This window comes from Furipterus horrens, unplaced genomic scaffold, assembly GCF_987537825.1.
Source record: "Furipterus horrens unplaced genomic scaffold, mFurHor1.1.pri manual_scaffold_3, whole genome shotgun sequence".
Lineage (NCBI taxonomy): Eukaryota > Metazoa > Chordata > Mammalia > Chiroptera > Furipteridae > Furipterus > Furipterus horrens.
The window spans coordinates 159,525,312-159,540,827 of NW_028327173.1; the positions used below are offsets into that span (position 1 = coordinate 159,525,312).

General features: G+C 39.6%; 1 protein-coding gene and 1 non-coding gene across 2 annotated transcripts in view; one reads left to right on the forward strand and one right to left on the reverse strand.

Moving 5' to 3' along the window:
* Nucleotides 1-14,916, reverse strand: part of DNAAF4 (dynein axonemal assembly factor 4) — a 50,740-nt gene extending 35,824 nt beyond the window's left edge. Inside the window, exons 1-3 of the mRNA XM_090272007.1 lie at nt 14,757-14,916; nt 14,244-14,391; nt 12,262-12,395 (exon numbers count right to left, since the gene is read on the reverse strand). Of these exons, the coding sequence (XP_090128133.1) occupies nt 12,262-12,395; nt 14,244-14,391; nt 14,757-14,879 (405 nt within the window). The 5' untranslated portion in view covers nt 14,880-14,916. The remainder of the gene's footprint in view (nt 1-12,261; nt 12,396-14,243; nt 14,392-14,756) is intronic.
* LOC150016527 (small nucleolar RNA U13) lies at nt 3,913-4,016 on the forward strand. The gene has a single exon (XR_016510373.1). It is a non-coding gene; the product is annotated as a small nucleolar RNA U13 (small nucleolar RNA).
* Nucleotides 14,917-15,516: the final 600 nt, after the last annotated feature.

Consider the following 15,516-nt stretch of genomic DNA (forward strand, 5'->3'; position numbering starts at 1 on the left):
TGTATAAAGTTAAGCAAAGGATTTTAATAATGGCCAGGAGTTGGGCAGACCCTGAGCTGGTCTTTAACATGCTCCAACCTACAATGGAGTCTAAACGCCGGGTTTTTATACTCGTGCAGTTTCTTTGTTTCTTCTTTGGTGGGAAACAGCCTTAGGAAGAGGGGGCTGGGCCGGACTGCAGGAATGTCTTGGCAGTAACAGGAACAGAAATTCGCAAGGCTATAAGGTTATCTCCGGCTGCAGCATAGCTCTTCAGAAAAGGGACGAACTCCCTGCGAAGCAATTTATTTTCTTAGGGCTAGACATTCTGCAAAGCACAACCTTCACAAATGTTATAAACCAGACACAAGTAAATGGAAGGTGATAGAGGCTGAGGTGCTTTTAGCTTGTAAATCACTAATTGCTATAACACTCCTTACATTCCTTTTTCCAAGGCCTTTTAGTAAATTCTTGCTACTTCTTACAAAGAACATTTAAAGCCCTTACATACTTACATACTGAAACTTTTTACAGGGAATATTTAGTGCCCCTACAATGCTAAGTGAAATAAGCCAGTCAGAGAAAGACAAATACCATATGATTTCATTCATATGTAGAATCTAATGAACACACTGAACTAACAAGGAAAATGGGGACAGACTCATAGATGGAGAGCAGATGACAGCTGGCAGTGAGGGGGACAGTAGCGGGTGGAGGGATTGAGCAAAACGAAAAAGGACTCATGGACATGGACAAGAGTGGGGTTACTGCTGGGGGGGTATAAGAGGACTAAAGGGTAATGGAAAACAATACAATAAAGATAAAATAAAATAAAATATAGTGAAAATAGCAAAAAAGAAAGAAAGAAAAATTAAGACCAAGTAAACTTATTCCAAGAAAAATAAAAACTGAGAGAATCCATTGCTAGCAGATCTGCCCTACAAGATATACTAAAGAAAGTTTTTCAGGCTAAAAGAAAATGGCACCAGACACTAATTCTGATCTATAAGAAGGAGTGAAGAGTACAGGAAATGGTAAATATGTGATTAAGTATAAATGACAATATAAATGGATAAACAAAATATGGTTATATAAATAATAATAAAACATTATTCAGCTCTAAAAAGGAAAAATTCTGACATACTATAACACGAATAAACTGAAAGACATTATGCTAAATGAAATAAGTCAGTCACAAAAAGACAAATATGGTATGATTTTACTTATGTGAGGTACCGGAGCAGTTACATTCATAAAAACAGAGAGTAAAATGGTGGTTGCCAGGGTTTTAGGAAAAGGAGGAATAGGAATTATCATTTAATGGGTAGAGGGTTTCAATTTTGTGAGGTAAAAAACTTCTAGAAAAGGACAGTGCTACAATGTAAATGTACTTACCGCCACTGAACTGTGCACTTAAAAATGGTAGCGCTATTTTTAATTTCTTGAGAAATTACATGCTGTTTTCCATAGTGGCTGTACCAATTTAAATTCTCAACAGAGTGGTTCTAAATGGTTTTTAGGAGTTTTTTTCTATTTCTGTGAAAAACGCCATTGGAATTTTGGTAGAAATTGCATTGAATCTATAGATGGCTTTAGGTAGTATGACCATTTTAACAAGATTAACTCTTCCATCCATAAGAACAGGATACTTTTCCATTTGTTTGTATCTTCTTCAATTTCTTTCAACAATGTCTTTATAGTTTTCAGTGTATGAACTTTCTATCTTCTTGGTTAAATTTATTCCTAAGTATTTTATTGTTGTTTTTTATGCCACGGTAAATGTGATTATTTCTTCCTTCCTTCAGAAAATTGTTAGTGTATAGAAATACTAATGATTTTTGCATATTGATTTTATATCCTACAACTTTACTGAATTCATTGATTAGCTATAACAATTTTTCACGGAGTCTAGGATTTTCTATATAAAAAATAACGTCACGTGCAAACAGAGATCATTTTACTTCTTTCTTTCCAATTTGGAAGTCTTTTATTTATTTTTCTTGCCTAACTGCTCTGGCTGGGACTACTAGTATTATGTTGAATATAAGTGGTGAGGATGGGTGCTCTTATCTTGTTCCTGATGTTAGAGGAAAAGTTTTCAGTCTTTTACCAATTATTATGATGTGAGCTGTGGGCTTGTCATATATGGCATTTATTATGTAGAGATACACTCCTTCTATATCCAATTTGTTGAGTTTTTTTGAAATCATGAATGAATGCTGAATTTTGTCAGATTTTTTTCTGCATCTATTGAAATGATCACGTGATTTTTATTATTCATTCTATTAATCTGGAATATCACATTTCTTGATACGCATAGGTTGAACCATCCTAGCATACCAGGGATGAATCCCACTTGATCGTGGTGTGCCATCCTTTTAATGTGCTATTACATTCATTTTGCTAATATTTTTGTATAGAATTTTTGCATCTATATTCATCAGGAATATTGTCCTGTAGTTTTTTCTTTCCCTGTAGTGTCTTTATTGGCTTTGGTATCAAGTTAATTCTGGCCTCATGAAATTTGCCTGTGAGTGTTCCAAACTCCACTTTTTTGGAAGAATTTGATGATTAGCTAACAAACACACTAATTGGTATTATGAATGTATGACACTACACCTTTCACCTCTTTTCCACAGTCCTATTTTTAGCAACAATTCAACTGGTACTCAAGCTTAATTCCACAAAGGATGGCCCACGTACTTCTATATACAGAGGGTTGGAAAAAAAACCAAACAATATTATGCTAAAATTATCTCCTTATAAACCTTAACTGACTTCCCAAGAAGCTCATTAGGATCTAGATTCAGGGACTTGGGAAAAAGGGAGGCAGAAGATCGACTGTCTTGTGCTCAAGTTGTAAGAGCTCTGAAAAACCTTCCACAGAACATCTCTGAAGCCCTGTGAAGCGAGAGGACATAGGAAAGAAAAATGTATTTTAACCATACCTCTGAAAAAGCTTGAAGTAAACAAAAGAGTGGATATATGTATGATTATTGAATGCTTATTCCTACACAGATGCTGTGAATCTGGGATATACATATACAAAAAGGAAGTAGGTTAGTACACTTGACTGAATGTTATGTATAAGAAAGGTAGTGTCAAAGATAACTATTGGATAACAATGGATATGCTAAAATAATGATAAAATAGAAAAACCAATGTTCAAATTCAAATGGAATTGCAAGAAACCCAGAATAGCCAAAAGAGCTTTAAAAAGAACAAAGGTGGATATTCACACTTTCTGATTTCAAAACTTGTAACAAAGCTATAATAATCAACAAAAGTGTGGTACTGACATAAGGATAAACCTATAGAACAACAGAGCAATAGAATAAAATTGAGAGTCTAGAAATAAACCCATACATCAACGAGATGACTGATTTTTTATAAGATTGTCAAGAATAGTGTCTTCAAAAAATGGTGTTGGGACAACTGAATATTCATGTGCCTTACATCATACACAAAAATCAACTCAAAATGGATCAACAATCTAAATATAAGAGCTCAAACCATAAAACTTTTAGAAGAAAACTTAGGGTGAATCTTTAACCTTGAAGTTGGGAATAGATTTTTAGGTAGTATGACTGACATCAAAAGCTTACGCAACAGAAGAAAAAATAGAGAAATTGGACCTCATGAAAATTTTAAAACTTTTGTGTGTTAAAAGGATACTACCAAGTGAAAAAAAGCAATCTACAAGATAGGAGAAAATATTTGGAAATAAAGTTATCTGATAAAGATCTACTATCTAGAATATGTAAAGGACTCCTAAAACACAACAGCAAAAAGACAAATAATCCAATTTTTTAAAATGGACTAAGGACATGAATAGACATTTCTCCAAATAAGATATACAAATGGCTAAGAAACACCTGTAAAGATGCTCAATATCACTAGTGTTAGAGAAATAAAAATCCAAACCACACTGAAATCCCTCTGTAGTTCATAAGTGTGATGACTGGGTGTTCATGCTGTTTTGAGAGATGTGCCTTCCTCAAACCTTGTTATAACATTGGCACATTACTCACCTCACATGAAAAAAACAAACACATTGAGATACCATTTCACACCCATTAGGAAGACTACAACCAACAAAATGGAAAATAACAAGTGTTGACAAGGATGTAGAGAAATTAGAATCATTATATATTACTGCAGAGAATGTAAAATGGTGCAGCTGCTATGGAAAACATTTGGTGGTTCCTCAGAAAAGTCAAACACATAATTACAAATGACCCACCATTTCTACTCCCAGGTATATGCACAAAAGAATTAATAACAAGTACCTAAACAAATTGTTGTAAGCAAATATTCACATTAGCACTATTCACAACAGCTAAAATGTGAAAGGAACCTAAACTTCCACCAAATGATGAATGGATAAACAAATCGTGGTATATTCATACAATGGAATATTGTTCAGCCATAGAAGAAATGAAGGTCTCACATATGTTACAACATGGATAAACGCTCAAAATATTATAATAATTAAAAGAAGGCAGACATGAAAGACCATATTTTGTATGTGAAATGTCCAGAATAGGAAAATCTGTAGAGACAGAAAGATTAGTGATTTCCAGGGACCTCAAGGAAGGAACAGTGGGGAATGACTGGTAATAAATATATGAGTTCCTTTCTAAGGTAATGAAAATGTTCTGACATGAGATAGTCATGATCATAGCATAATTTGTGACTAAATTATAAAACACAAAATTGTACACTTTGAAAGAGTGAACTTTATGGTATATGAATTACATCTCAGTAAAGCTGTTAAAAGAATTAGGCCAAATGATGGGATAAGAGAGGAGAAGATGAAGCAAAATTATAGATTCTACTTACCAATATCTCTAAGAATTCTTTTAAAAGGGGTGGGAGACCCGGGCTGAGGTGGCTCAGTGGATTAAGCACCAGTCTGAGAAACAAAGGGTCACCGGTTCGATTCCTAGTCAGGGCACATGTCTGGGTTGTGGGTCAGGTTCCGCATTTGGGGAGCGCATGAGAGGCAACCACACACTGATGTTTGTCTCCCTCTCTTTCTCCCTCCCTTCCCCTCTCTCTAAAAAAAAATAAATAAAATCTTAAAAAATAAAATAAATAAAAGGGGAGGGGGAAGAGGTGAGTTTAAAAGATACATGTAGGACTTCCGGCCAAGATGGAGGCTTAGACGGACGCGCTAGGTCTCCCTCTACAACTAGAGAGGAATACAACTACTTCAAAACAAAGGATAACTAGAAATTCCAGAAAATAAAACTACACGGAAGCCCAACATCTGAAGTTATAAACCAGCAGCGCCCTTTGGGCAGGTAAGAGCGAAAGGGGGCGGTGCTGTTTGCGGTCGCACCTGGGACAGCGGCGGGGAGAACAACCCCAGCTGCAGTCGAACCCCCGGCAGCTCGCGACCCCAACGCTGGGGAAAGCAGCCACCACATCGCCTTGAACAGTGAGGCCCAGGGGGGCGGGAGGACGGATCCCGGTCTCCTAGCGGAATAACTGTGTGAATCCATCCTGGACCCCCACCCCCAAAGAAAGCGCCACAGGGCTGCGAAATAGGTCGCGGACAGGCACCGGTCGCTGGATTGTGACGACAAAGCACCACGGCACAGCAAGAAAGGCTGCCGAACGGGTCATTACAAGTACACAGGCACTGCCCCCGACAGCCGGCCCAAGAAAACAAAACGCATCTGTCAAAATGAGGCAGACAACTATAGAAATCCCGGTGGCACAGCTCACCAGGCAACAGATGGAGAACCTGACAGATGAACAGATAAGAAACCTGTCAGATGCTCAGTTCTGGGCCATTGTTATCAGGTGGCTTACAGAATTCACAAAAGATCTGAAAAAAGATGAGAAAGAAGCGAAAAACACTCATAACGAAAGGAACAAAACCACATACGAGACAGATGGTGAGGAAAAAAAATCCAGAGTTCATTTCAACAAACTGGAATATGGAGAAGGAACAAGCAGTCAACCAATGCAGGGAGAGGAAATGGGAAGCAACGATGAGAGGATCAGAAACCTCTGGGACAGCTATAAAAGGCCCAACATAAGAATCATTGGTTTGCCAGAGAGCGAGGAAGATGAACTAGAACTTGAAAAATTGAGTGAAAATATAATAAAGGAGAACTTCCCAGACTTGGGGAAGGAAATAGACTTACAGGTCCAGGAAGCACAGAGAGTTCCAAAAAAACTGGACCCAGGGAGAACCACTCCAAGACACATTATAATCAAAATGTCAAAAATTAAAGATAAAGAGAGAATCTTAAAAGCAGCAAGAGAGAAGAAAAGAATCATGTACAAAGGGGTCCCAATTAGACTATCAGCTGACTTCTCAAGGGAGACCCTGCAGGCAAGAAGGGACTGGCAAGAAATATTCAAAGTAATGAAAATCCAAAACCTACAACCACGAATACTCTATCCAGCGAAATTGTCATTCAGAATAGAAGGACAGAGAAAGTGTTTCCAGGACAAAATAAAACTGAAAGAGTTCATTAGATCCAAACCACTGTTATATGAGATGTTAAAGGGACTGGTTTAGAAAAAGGAGGATCAAAACTATGAAATCTAAAATGAAAACTGCATCACAAGAAACAACAGAAGCTAGGGAATTGAAACAAAGGCAAACTAAACAGGCAACGAGAGTGGAAAAAGAACTATAGGTACGGGGAACATATTGGGGGGAGGTCAACAGGGAGGGGGAATGGGGAGAGGGAGGGAGATGATATAGGAATTAAGGATCATGGTAGGAGGGAATGGAATAGACAGAGAGAGGTTGAGAAGAACTGTATGCACAACTAATGGACATGATCTAAAAGGGGGGGACAACTGGAGGGAGGGGGGGCCACCGGGTGGAGGGGAGCAGAGGGAAGGGAAATTGGCACAAATGTAATATTATAATCAATAAAACACATTAAAAAAAAAACCTGAAAAAAAAAAAAAGATACACGTAAAATTAAAATGGCATTGAAGAGTAAATCAAAACCACAATGAGATACCAATTGTACCCATTAGAATGGCTACTATCAAAAAAAGAGAAAATAAGTTATGTTAAGGATGTGGAGAAACTGAAACCTTTGGTTACTGCTAGTTAGAATGTAAAAAGGTGCAGATGCTATGACAAGCAGAATGGCAGTTCCTCAAAAAATTAAAAATAGGCCCTGGGTGGGTAGGTCAGTTGGTTAAAGCACAGTCCCGATATGCCAAGCTTTGCAAGAGGCACATACAAAAATCAACCAATGAATGCATAAATAAGTGGAACAACAAATCAATGTCTGTTTGTCTGTCTTGCTCTCTCTAAAAAACAATCAATAAATAAATTTTGTTTTCAATTTAAAATAGAATTATCATCCTGGCTAGGAGGCTCAGCTGGTTGGAACATCATCCTGTACACCAAAAAGATTGCGGGTTCGGTCCCTAATAAGGGCACATATAGGAGGCAACCAATTGATGTTTCTCTTTAATATCAATATTTCTCTCTCTTTCTCCCTCTATCTCTCCCCCTTTCCTTTTTCTCTAAAAATCAATAAAAACATATGCTCGGGTGAGGATTAAGAAAATAATTATCATTATCATATAATCAAGCAATTCCACTTCTGGGTACAGGAATACCCAAAAGAATTGAAAGCAAGGTCTGGAAGAGATATTTTGTATACCCATGTCCATAGCAGCACTATTCGCAATAGCCAAAAGGTGGAAGCAACCCAAATGTCCATCAACTCTTTAGCTAGACTAAGGAAACAAGAGAGAAGACTAAAATAAAAATCAGAAGTGAAAGAGGAGACATTACAATTGATAACAGAAACACTAAGAATCATAAGAAACTATCATGAACAATTGTACACTCATGAATTAAACAACCTAAAAGAAACAGATAAATTCATAGAAACATACAACCTACCAAAATTGAATCATGGAGAAATAGACGATCTAAGCAGACCAATTACAAGTAAGGAGCTTAAATCAGTTATCAGAACCTTCTAAGAAATAAAGGGCCAGCACCAGTTTTCACTGGTAAATTCTACTAAACATTTAAAGAATACTAACAATTTTTACACTCTTCCAAAAAATTGAAGAGGAGGGAATACCCTCAAACTCATTTTATGAAGCCAGAAGTTATCCTGTTCAGTAAATATTTATCTGTTGTCACAAGTTTTATATTTTGTTTTTATTTTTTTTAATTCAGGAAAATTGCCCTGGCTGGTGTGGCTCAGTGAATGAGCACAGGCTTGTGAACTGAAAGGTTGCCAGTTTGATTCCCAGTCAGGGCACAAGCCTGGGTTGCATGACAGGTCCCCAGTTGGGGGCATGGGAGAGGCAACCAACCAGTGTATGTCTGACAGAGAAGTTTCTCTCCCTCACTCTCTCCCTAAATTCCCCTCTCTCTAAAAAATTAAACAAAGCCTTAAAAAAAAAAATAAAATTCAGGAAAATGATAAAATCAAAAGGGTGGCAGAAGTGGATAATACAATTAAGAAAAATTGGAACTCATCAAGTATACTGCAAGCTGGGATCTTTGGTCAGGTGACGATGTGGTTAATTAAGTAAAAAATGAAGTATAACTTCTGGCCAAGACGGAGGCATAGGAAGACACACTGTGTCTCCCTCCACAACTAAGAAGGAATGCAACTACCTCCAAACTAGAGACAACCAGAAGTTCCAGAAAATCGAGCTGCATGGAAGTCCAACAAAGATATAAAGAAGAAATACTCATCCAGAAAGATAGAAGGGACGAAGCCGGGGTGGAGAGGATGTGGTGTGGAGGCGGCAGCAGTGGCAGTGGCAGTGGCTGTGACCAGCCAGCAGAAAGTGCAGACACATTTTAAAAAGTAGGAGGGACACCTGGGGAGCGCTCCCAGCACCAGACCAGACCACACAGCTCACGGTTCCAGTGCCAGGGAAAATAAAGCCTCATTGCTTCTGACTGTGAAAACCAGTGGGGGTTGAGGTGGAGGAAGAAACTGCCAGTCTTTCAGCAGAGTTCGCTTGTTTAGAGTCCCCACCGTCCTAGAATGTCTGCAGACCCACCCACTGTGGGAACCACAGCTAACGCAACAACTAGAGGGGCACCAGCACCATATAAGAAGTGAAGCAGATGAAGTGCCTGAAAAATAGGTGAGTGCTGAGCAAGCAGCATTGTTCCCTCTCAGATCCCTCCCCCAGAACATGGTGAAACAGGTCCCCCACACTGACAAATACCCAAGGCTCTGCCCTTTACAATGTAACAGGTGTGACAACCTCTACCTAAGGCACAGAGGCAAACACAGGAGCCTGTCAAGTTGAGGAGACAAAGAAGTATGACCCAAAAGAGGGAATGGATTAAGGTTCCAGTGGGAGAACTAAGCAGCGAGGAGATAGCCAACCTAACAGATGTAGAGTTCAAAACAGTAGTGATAAAGATGCTCACAGACCTGACAGATATATTTGGGTACGGCAAATATATATGGGAAGAAGTGAGGGCTAAGTTAAGTGAAATGAAGGAAAATCCACATGAAACCAGTGGTGAAGGGAAAGAAGCCAGGGTTCAAATCAACGATTTAGAACATAAGGAAGAAATAAACAGCCAACCAGTACAGAATGAAAAAACAAGAATTGAAAAAAATGAGGAGAGGCTTAGGAACCTCTGGGACAACTTTAAACATGCCAACATCCCAATCACAGGGGTGCCAGAAGGAGAAGAGGAAGAGCAAGAAATTGATAATTTATATGAAAAAATAATGAGGAAAACTTCCCAAGTTTGGTGAAGGAAATAGGCATACAAGTCCAGGAAGCACAGAAAGTCCCAAACAAGCTAGACCCAAAGAGGACCACACCAAGATACATCATAATTAAAATGCCAAAGGTGAAAGATAAAGAGAGAATCTTAAAAGCAGCAAGAGAAAAGAAGAGAGCAACCTACAAAGGGATGCCTATAAGACTATCAGCTGATTTCTCAAAAGAAACTTTGCAGGCAAGAAGGGACTGACAAGAAGTATTCAAAGTAATGAAAAGCAAGGACCTACAACCAAGATTACTCTATCCAACAAAGCTGTCATTTAGAATGGAAGGGCAAAGTGCTTCCCAGACAAGGTGAAGCTAAAGGAGTTTGTTCTCACCAAGCACTTATTATATGAAATGTTAAATAGACTTATTTAAGAAAAAAAGATAAAAAACTATGAACATTAAAATGACAACAAACTCACAACTATCAACAACAGAATCTGAAAAATAAAAACAAAAACCAACTAAGCAAACAACCAGAATAGGAACAGAATCATAGGTATAGGGATCATTTTGAGGGTTATCAGCTGGGAGGGGAAAGGGGGAGAAATGGGGAAATGGTGAAGGGATTAAGAAGCATAATTGGTTGGTACAAAATAGACAGGGGTAAGTCATGAATAATATAGGAAAGGGTGAAGCCAAAGAACTTATATGTACGACCCATGGGCATGAACTAAGAGGGGTGGAACTGCAGGAGGGAAGGGGGTACTGAGTGGAGGGGAGCAAAGGGGAAAAAACTGGGACAACTGTAACAACATAATCAATAAAATTCACTGTAAAAAAGTATACAAGGATAGGCTATATTTCAAAATCAAGTAGAAGTGATAAAAGAAGTGATGAACTCTTTGGAATTATGAACTTTTAATCATAAAAACACTACTGGTGCTTCAAATGCAAAAGAGTTCACAGAGCTCCTGATGAAATACTACTTGTTATGGATTCCTTAATCATTTCGAGATATCAAAATGAGAATATGTGTTAAGAAATTACTTCCAGCCCTGGCTGCTGTGGCTCAATGGATTGAGCGTCGGTCTGCGAATCAAGTGTCGGTGGTTCGATTCCCAGTCAGCGCACATTACTAGGTTGCACATCAGGTCCCCAGTTGGGCGTACGTGAGAGGCAACCACACAGTGATGCCTCTCTCCCTCTCTTTCTCCTTTCCCCCCTCTCTAAAATAAATAAACAAACAAATAAATAAATAAGAAATTACTTGCAAAAACTAGTCAGCATAGGTATATCTTTAGAGACACAAAGTGGTTGCCTATGGCTAGGAGACAGGAGGAATGGAAAGTGCATGCTAATGTGCATGGGGGTTTGGGAGGTGATGAAAATGTTCTAAAACTGATTGTGGTGATGGTTGTACAACTCTGAATGAATTGGAAGCTTTAAATGTGTGAATTGTATGGTAAGTGAATTATGTCTCAAAAAATATTGCTGATTAAAGCTTTAACTTGAAATCTTCAACCGTTAAAAATGTATTTATTTGTCAATATTTAGTGTTTTTCTTGTTTTAAATAATTGTCTATTATTCCAAGATTAAGAAAGAGGTATCGTCGTCGTCGGCAGCCGTCCGTCTCGAGAGACGATGGTGTAGCTTCTCAAGAGTCTATCTGCACCGCCGAGAATGGCTGTGCAGTCCGACTCGGGAGTGACACGGTATCTGTCTCCTCCCGTGTTGAATCGACATCTTGCGATGACGCTGGAGTGTCCTCTCCAGTGAAGCTGAAGCTACAGAGCCTGGGCAGGGTGATATGGAGGGTCTGCTGTTGCCCATGCAGCAGACCCCCCTCTCTTCGCAGCTGAAGGGTCCAAGGGAAAGACGGAGTCAATACAGCTTGGCTTCAGGTGCGCCGCAGGAGTTGCCAGTGTTGACTACAACGTCAAACCGCCTTAGGGACTCCGGCTCCGGATTTTCTGTCGGGGTTTACTCCCTTAGCCTTTCCCCTGAAGAGGTATGCCGCAAGGCAGCGGAGGTTTTTTGGAGTCAGAGTTTTCCTTCTCTGAGGAAAGAGGTATAATACACCATAAAACCTAATCATTTGTGATTCCCCTGGAAATAGAAAATTCTCACTGAATTAAGTAAATCTATTACTATTCAACATTTGTATCCTCAACTTTCATGAAAATTTTCAGGCTCTGACTGGTACAGCTCAGTTGGTTGGGTGTCGTTCCATGAAATGAAAGGTTGCCAGTTCAATTCCCAGTCTAGGCATATGCCTGGGTTGCAGGTTTGGGTCTCCAGTCAGGGTGCGTATAAAAGGCAACTGTTGATTGATGTGTCTCTCTCGCATTGATGTTTCTCTCCCCCTCTTTCTCCCTCTCTTACCTTCTCTCTAAAATTAAATAAAATCTTTGAAAAACAAAAGATTTTCAGGAACACATGTAATTAGTCGATAGCTTATATAACTTAGTAAGTCCTATAACCAAAGTATGAACAAAAAGATGAGGTTGGAAGTAATTATCCTTACATAGTTTATTATCATCTCTTTAATTAGATGACTTTTCTATCATCAATCTACAACTTACCTTCATCATGACAGTTAGTGCATATTTTTCATCTTCCCGCCTTGCTGCAGCTTTTGCTTCTGTAGCTTCTTTTGCTCTTTCTTGTGCTTGTAAAATAGACTTCTCCCTTATTCTTTGCATCGTCTCTTTGTCAACTAAAACACAAGGAATATCGGTAAATTAGGATTGTGATAAATTTGTTTACTTCAGAGAAAACTGCTTAGTATTATGAACGATATTATGAAATAAAATGCAAAGGATTATGAAGAAAACTAAACCTATTAAAACACAAATATTAAAAATAAATTTGATATACTAATAAGTTCTTCTTTTTTTGTTTAATCCTCATCCAAGGGTATGTTTTTTTATTCATTTTTTAGAGCAAGAGGAAGGGAGACAGAGAGAGAATATCAATATATGAGAGAAACACCTATCAGTTGCCTCCTGTACACACCCCAACCGGGGATACAACCGCAACCTAGGTTATGTGCCCTGAACACGGATCCAGGTCTCATCAAATTTACTGAATCACAAAGAAAGGCTGGGGTAGGAGAGTAGGAATCTGTTTTTTTTTTTAATTCCTCAGTTAGCTTGGGGCTCACTAAAGTAACCTAGATCTGGTAACCTACCTTAGTCAGTATATTACGACTCCTGAAGACTAAAAAATTAACTTTCACAGCAAGCCCTGACTGGTGTGCTTCAGTTGGTTGAGCGTCCTCCGCAAAGCAAAAGGTTGCTGGTTTGATTCCTGGTCAGGGCACAGGCCTGGATTGTGGGCCATGTCCCCAGATGGGTTGTGTGTAAGAGGCAACTGATCAATATTTCTGCCACACATCGATGTTTCTCTCCCTCTCTTTTTCCCTCTCTCTAATAATAAAAATTTAAAACTTTTTAAAAAATTCCACTGCAAGATACTAAGAAAGTGTTAATATAAAAATGATTGCAACCGCTCCATTCTTAATATTCTCTACTTCCAGAGAACTAAGAAAAATTTCAGGCAGCAGATATAAAGCACTATAAAACATGAAAACCAGAAGAGGGAGGAAGAAAATAGAGCTAAAGCAGTAGAGGGCAACTACTGACCCACAAAGCTGTTTTGACTGAAAAATAGAGTACTGATTAAGAGTACAGAGAACAGGGAATCTTAATTTGACACATCATAGTCCCTGGAAAGCTTCTCAAAACTACCAATACCAGGGTTCCACTCCTAGAAACTGGTTTGATTGGTCTAGGGTAAGTTTCAGACATCTGTATTATTTAAAAGTTCTATAGGTGATTCAAGTAGCAACTAGGTTGAGAACCACCATTCTACAGTCAAACTGCTAAGGCTCCAGTTTCAATCTGCCACTTATTAGTTGAGTGACCTTTGTCAATTACTAAACCCTCTGTGCCTCATTAGCAACACCTTTAAAAAGGGGGTGGTGGTGCAGATACCTAAGTGATAGGTTGTTGGGAGACTTAACAGATGTGTTCATGCCTCAGAAAATGTAAGTGCTCATTAAAGGCCAAATCAGAAGGCCTTATCCATTGAAGATACAAGCCCACATCCTCTGTTTAAGAGTTATTAATGTATGCTAAGTTCTGAATAATTCAGTCTTTAGGTTATTTGTTTTAAAGTGGCAGCTGAAGCACTATCTTTTAAAGTCATGCTCTTGTGCCTTTTTTGTTGGTAAAAGAGCCACATAATTGTTTCGAAATAGGATTTTTTAAAAAGGTATAAAATATTAAAAGCCAGATGAACATCTTTTAAGAACTTACCACCTGCCCTGGATGGTGTGGCTCACTGGTTTGGACACCAGCCTATGAACCAAAAGGTCACTGGTTCAATTCCCAGTCAGGGCCCATTCCGGGATTGTGGGCAAGGTACCAAGTTGGGGGCACTCCAGAGGCAACAGATTGAAGTTTCTCTCTCACACTGATGTTTCTCTTCCTCTCGTCATCTCTCCCTTCCCCTCTCTCTAAATATAAACAAATAAAATCTTTAAAAACAAAACAAAACTTACCACCTGGCACAGAAAGGGCCTCCCACATGACTGCTTCTTTTTTATGTAAGATGAAAACAATAGTGTCATTTCCAATCTTGGCTTTGCTGCTCTCATCGTCAATGGGAGCATAGAGAAACACCTCAAATAAAAATGGAGCAAAGTTGACCTATTCAGAAGGCGGTGGAGGGGATGAAAGTTAATTTAGTTACATATATTAAACAACACAGCCCTTAAGAAATACGTGATACAGGCCAAAATCATTTTTTTTAATGCCTACTATACATTTATTTCAGGTCGCAAAAGATTAGCAAGGCATATGTAGGAAGCCCTGGATAAAAAATATCTGATTTGATAACATCTGCTTACAGATGAGGTATCACCTGCGTGGGATTCGTTTGCTGTTGTTTTGAACAGCATTACAATTTTAGGAGGTTTCTGTGGAAGGACGCGCCTGTTCGCGCACACCTGAGTGCACTCACAGAGCTTCGGACCGCACCCCCGGGGAACAGCAGGCACGACTCACGTTCCTACCTTCAAATACTTTTCCGTGCAGAACACGTCCGCATCTCTGACGCAGACACCTCGGAGGGGCACCGAGATAAAGACCGCAGTCTTCGTCTGCTGCCAGCTGTAATCGCTAACCAGCAGGGGCATCCCCGAAGGCAGACGGAGCGACTAGTGCAGCGAGTTGTAAGGGGCGCCCGCTCGGTTGCTAGGGAAGCCGGGGTTACCATGCTCCAGCCCTTCCGGGTCAGGCGGGATCGCGGTGCGCGGAGTTCCCAGCGTGGCCAGGAATAGCTCCTGCGACCCCCAGCGGACTGCGCTCCTGGCTGCTTGGGCATCCTGGCGGAGTCCTTAGACCATTTCTTAAGAGTCGTTACTTCCCCTAAGTCTGAACAAATCTCGGAAGAAGTAGATCTACATCCGTTTTAGGCAAGTAAGGATCTTCCCGCCTGATAATCCAAAAAAAAAAAAAAAAAATGTGGGTTTACTGGGTAGGAAAGCATGACCCGCAAGAAGCAGGTGCGACGCCCGCGCGCCATTGCAGCTCTGGCCTTTAGTTTGTTCTGATGGAGGCTGTAAGAGTTAGCACGCTTTGGTGTTCCTCTTCTGGGGATATCTTGGCCCCGGGTCTTACCTGTACTATTTAAGTCCTTCAAATACTCTAACTGTGAGGCCGCCAAAAGCATGTAAGTAGGTTGGCTCCGTGGTTTGAGAAGTGGGGAGAAAAGATACTATGACTCACCTGTCAAAGTCTTGGCCGCAACTCACCTGTAGGATAAGTTGAACC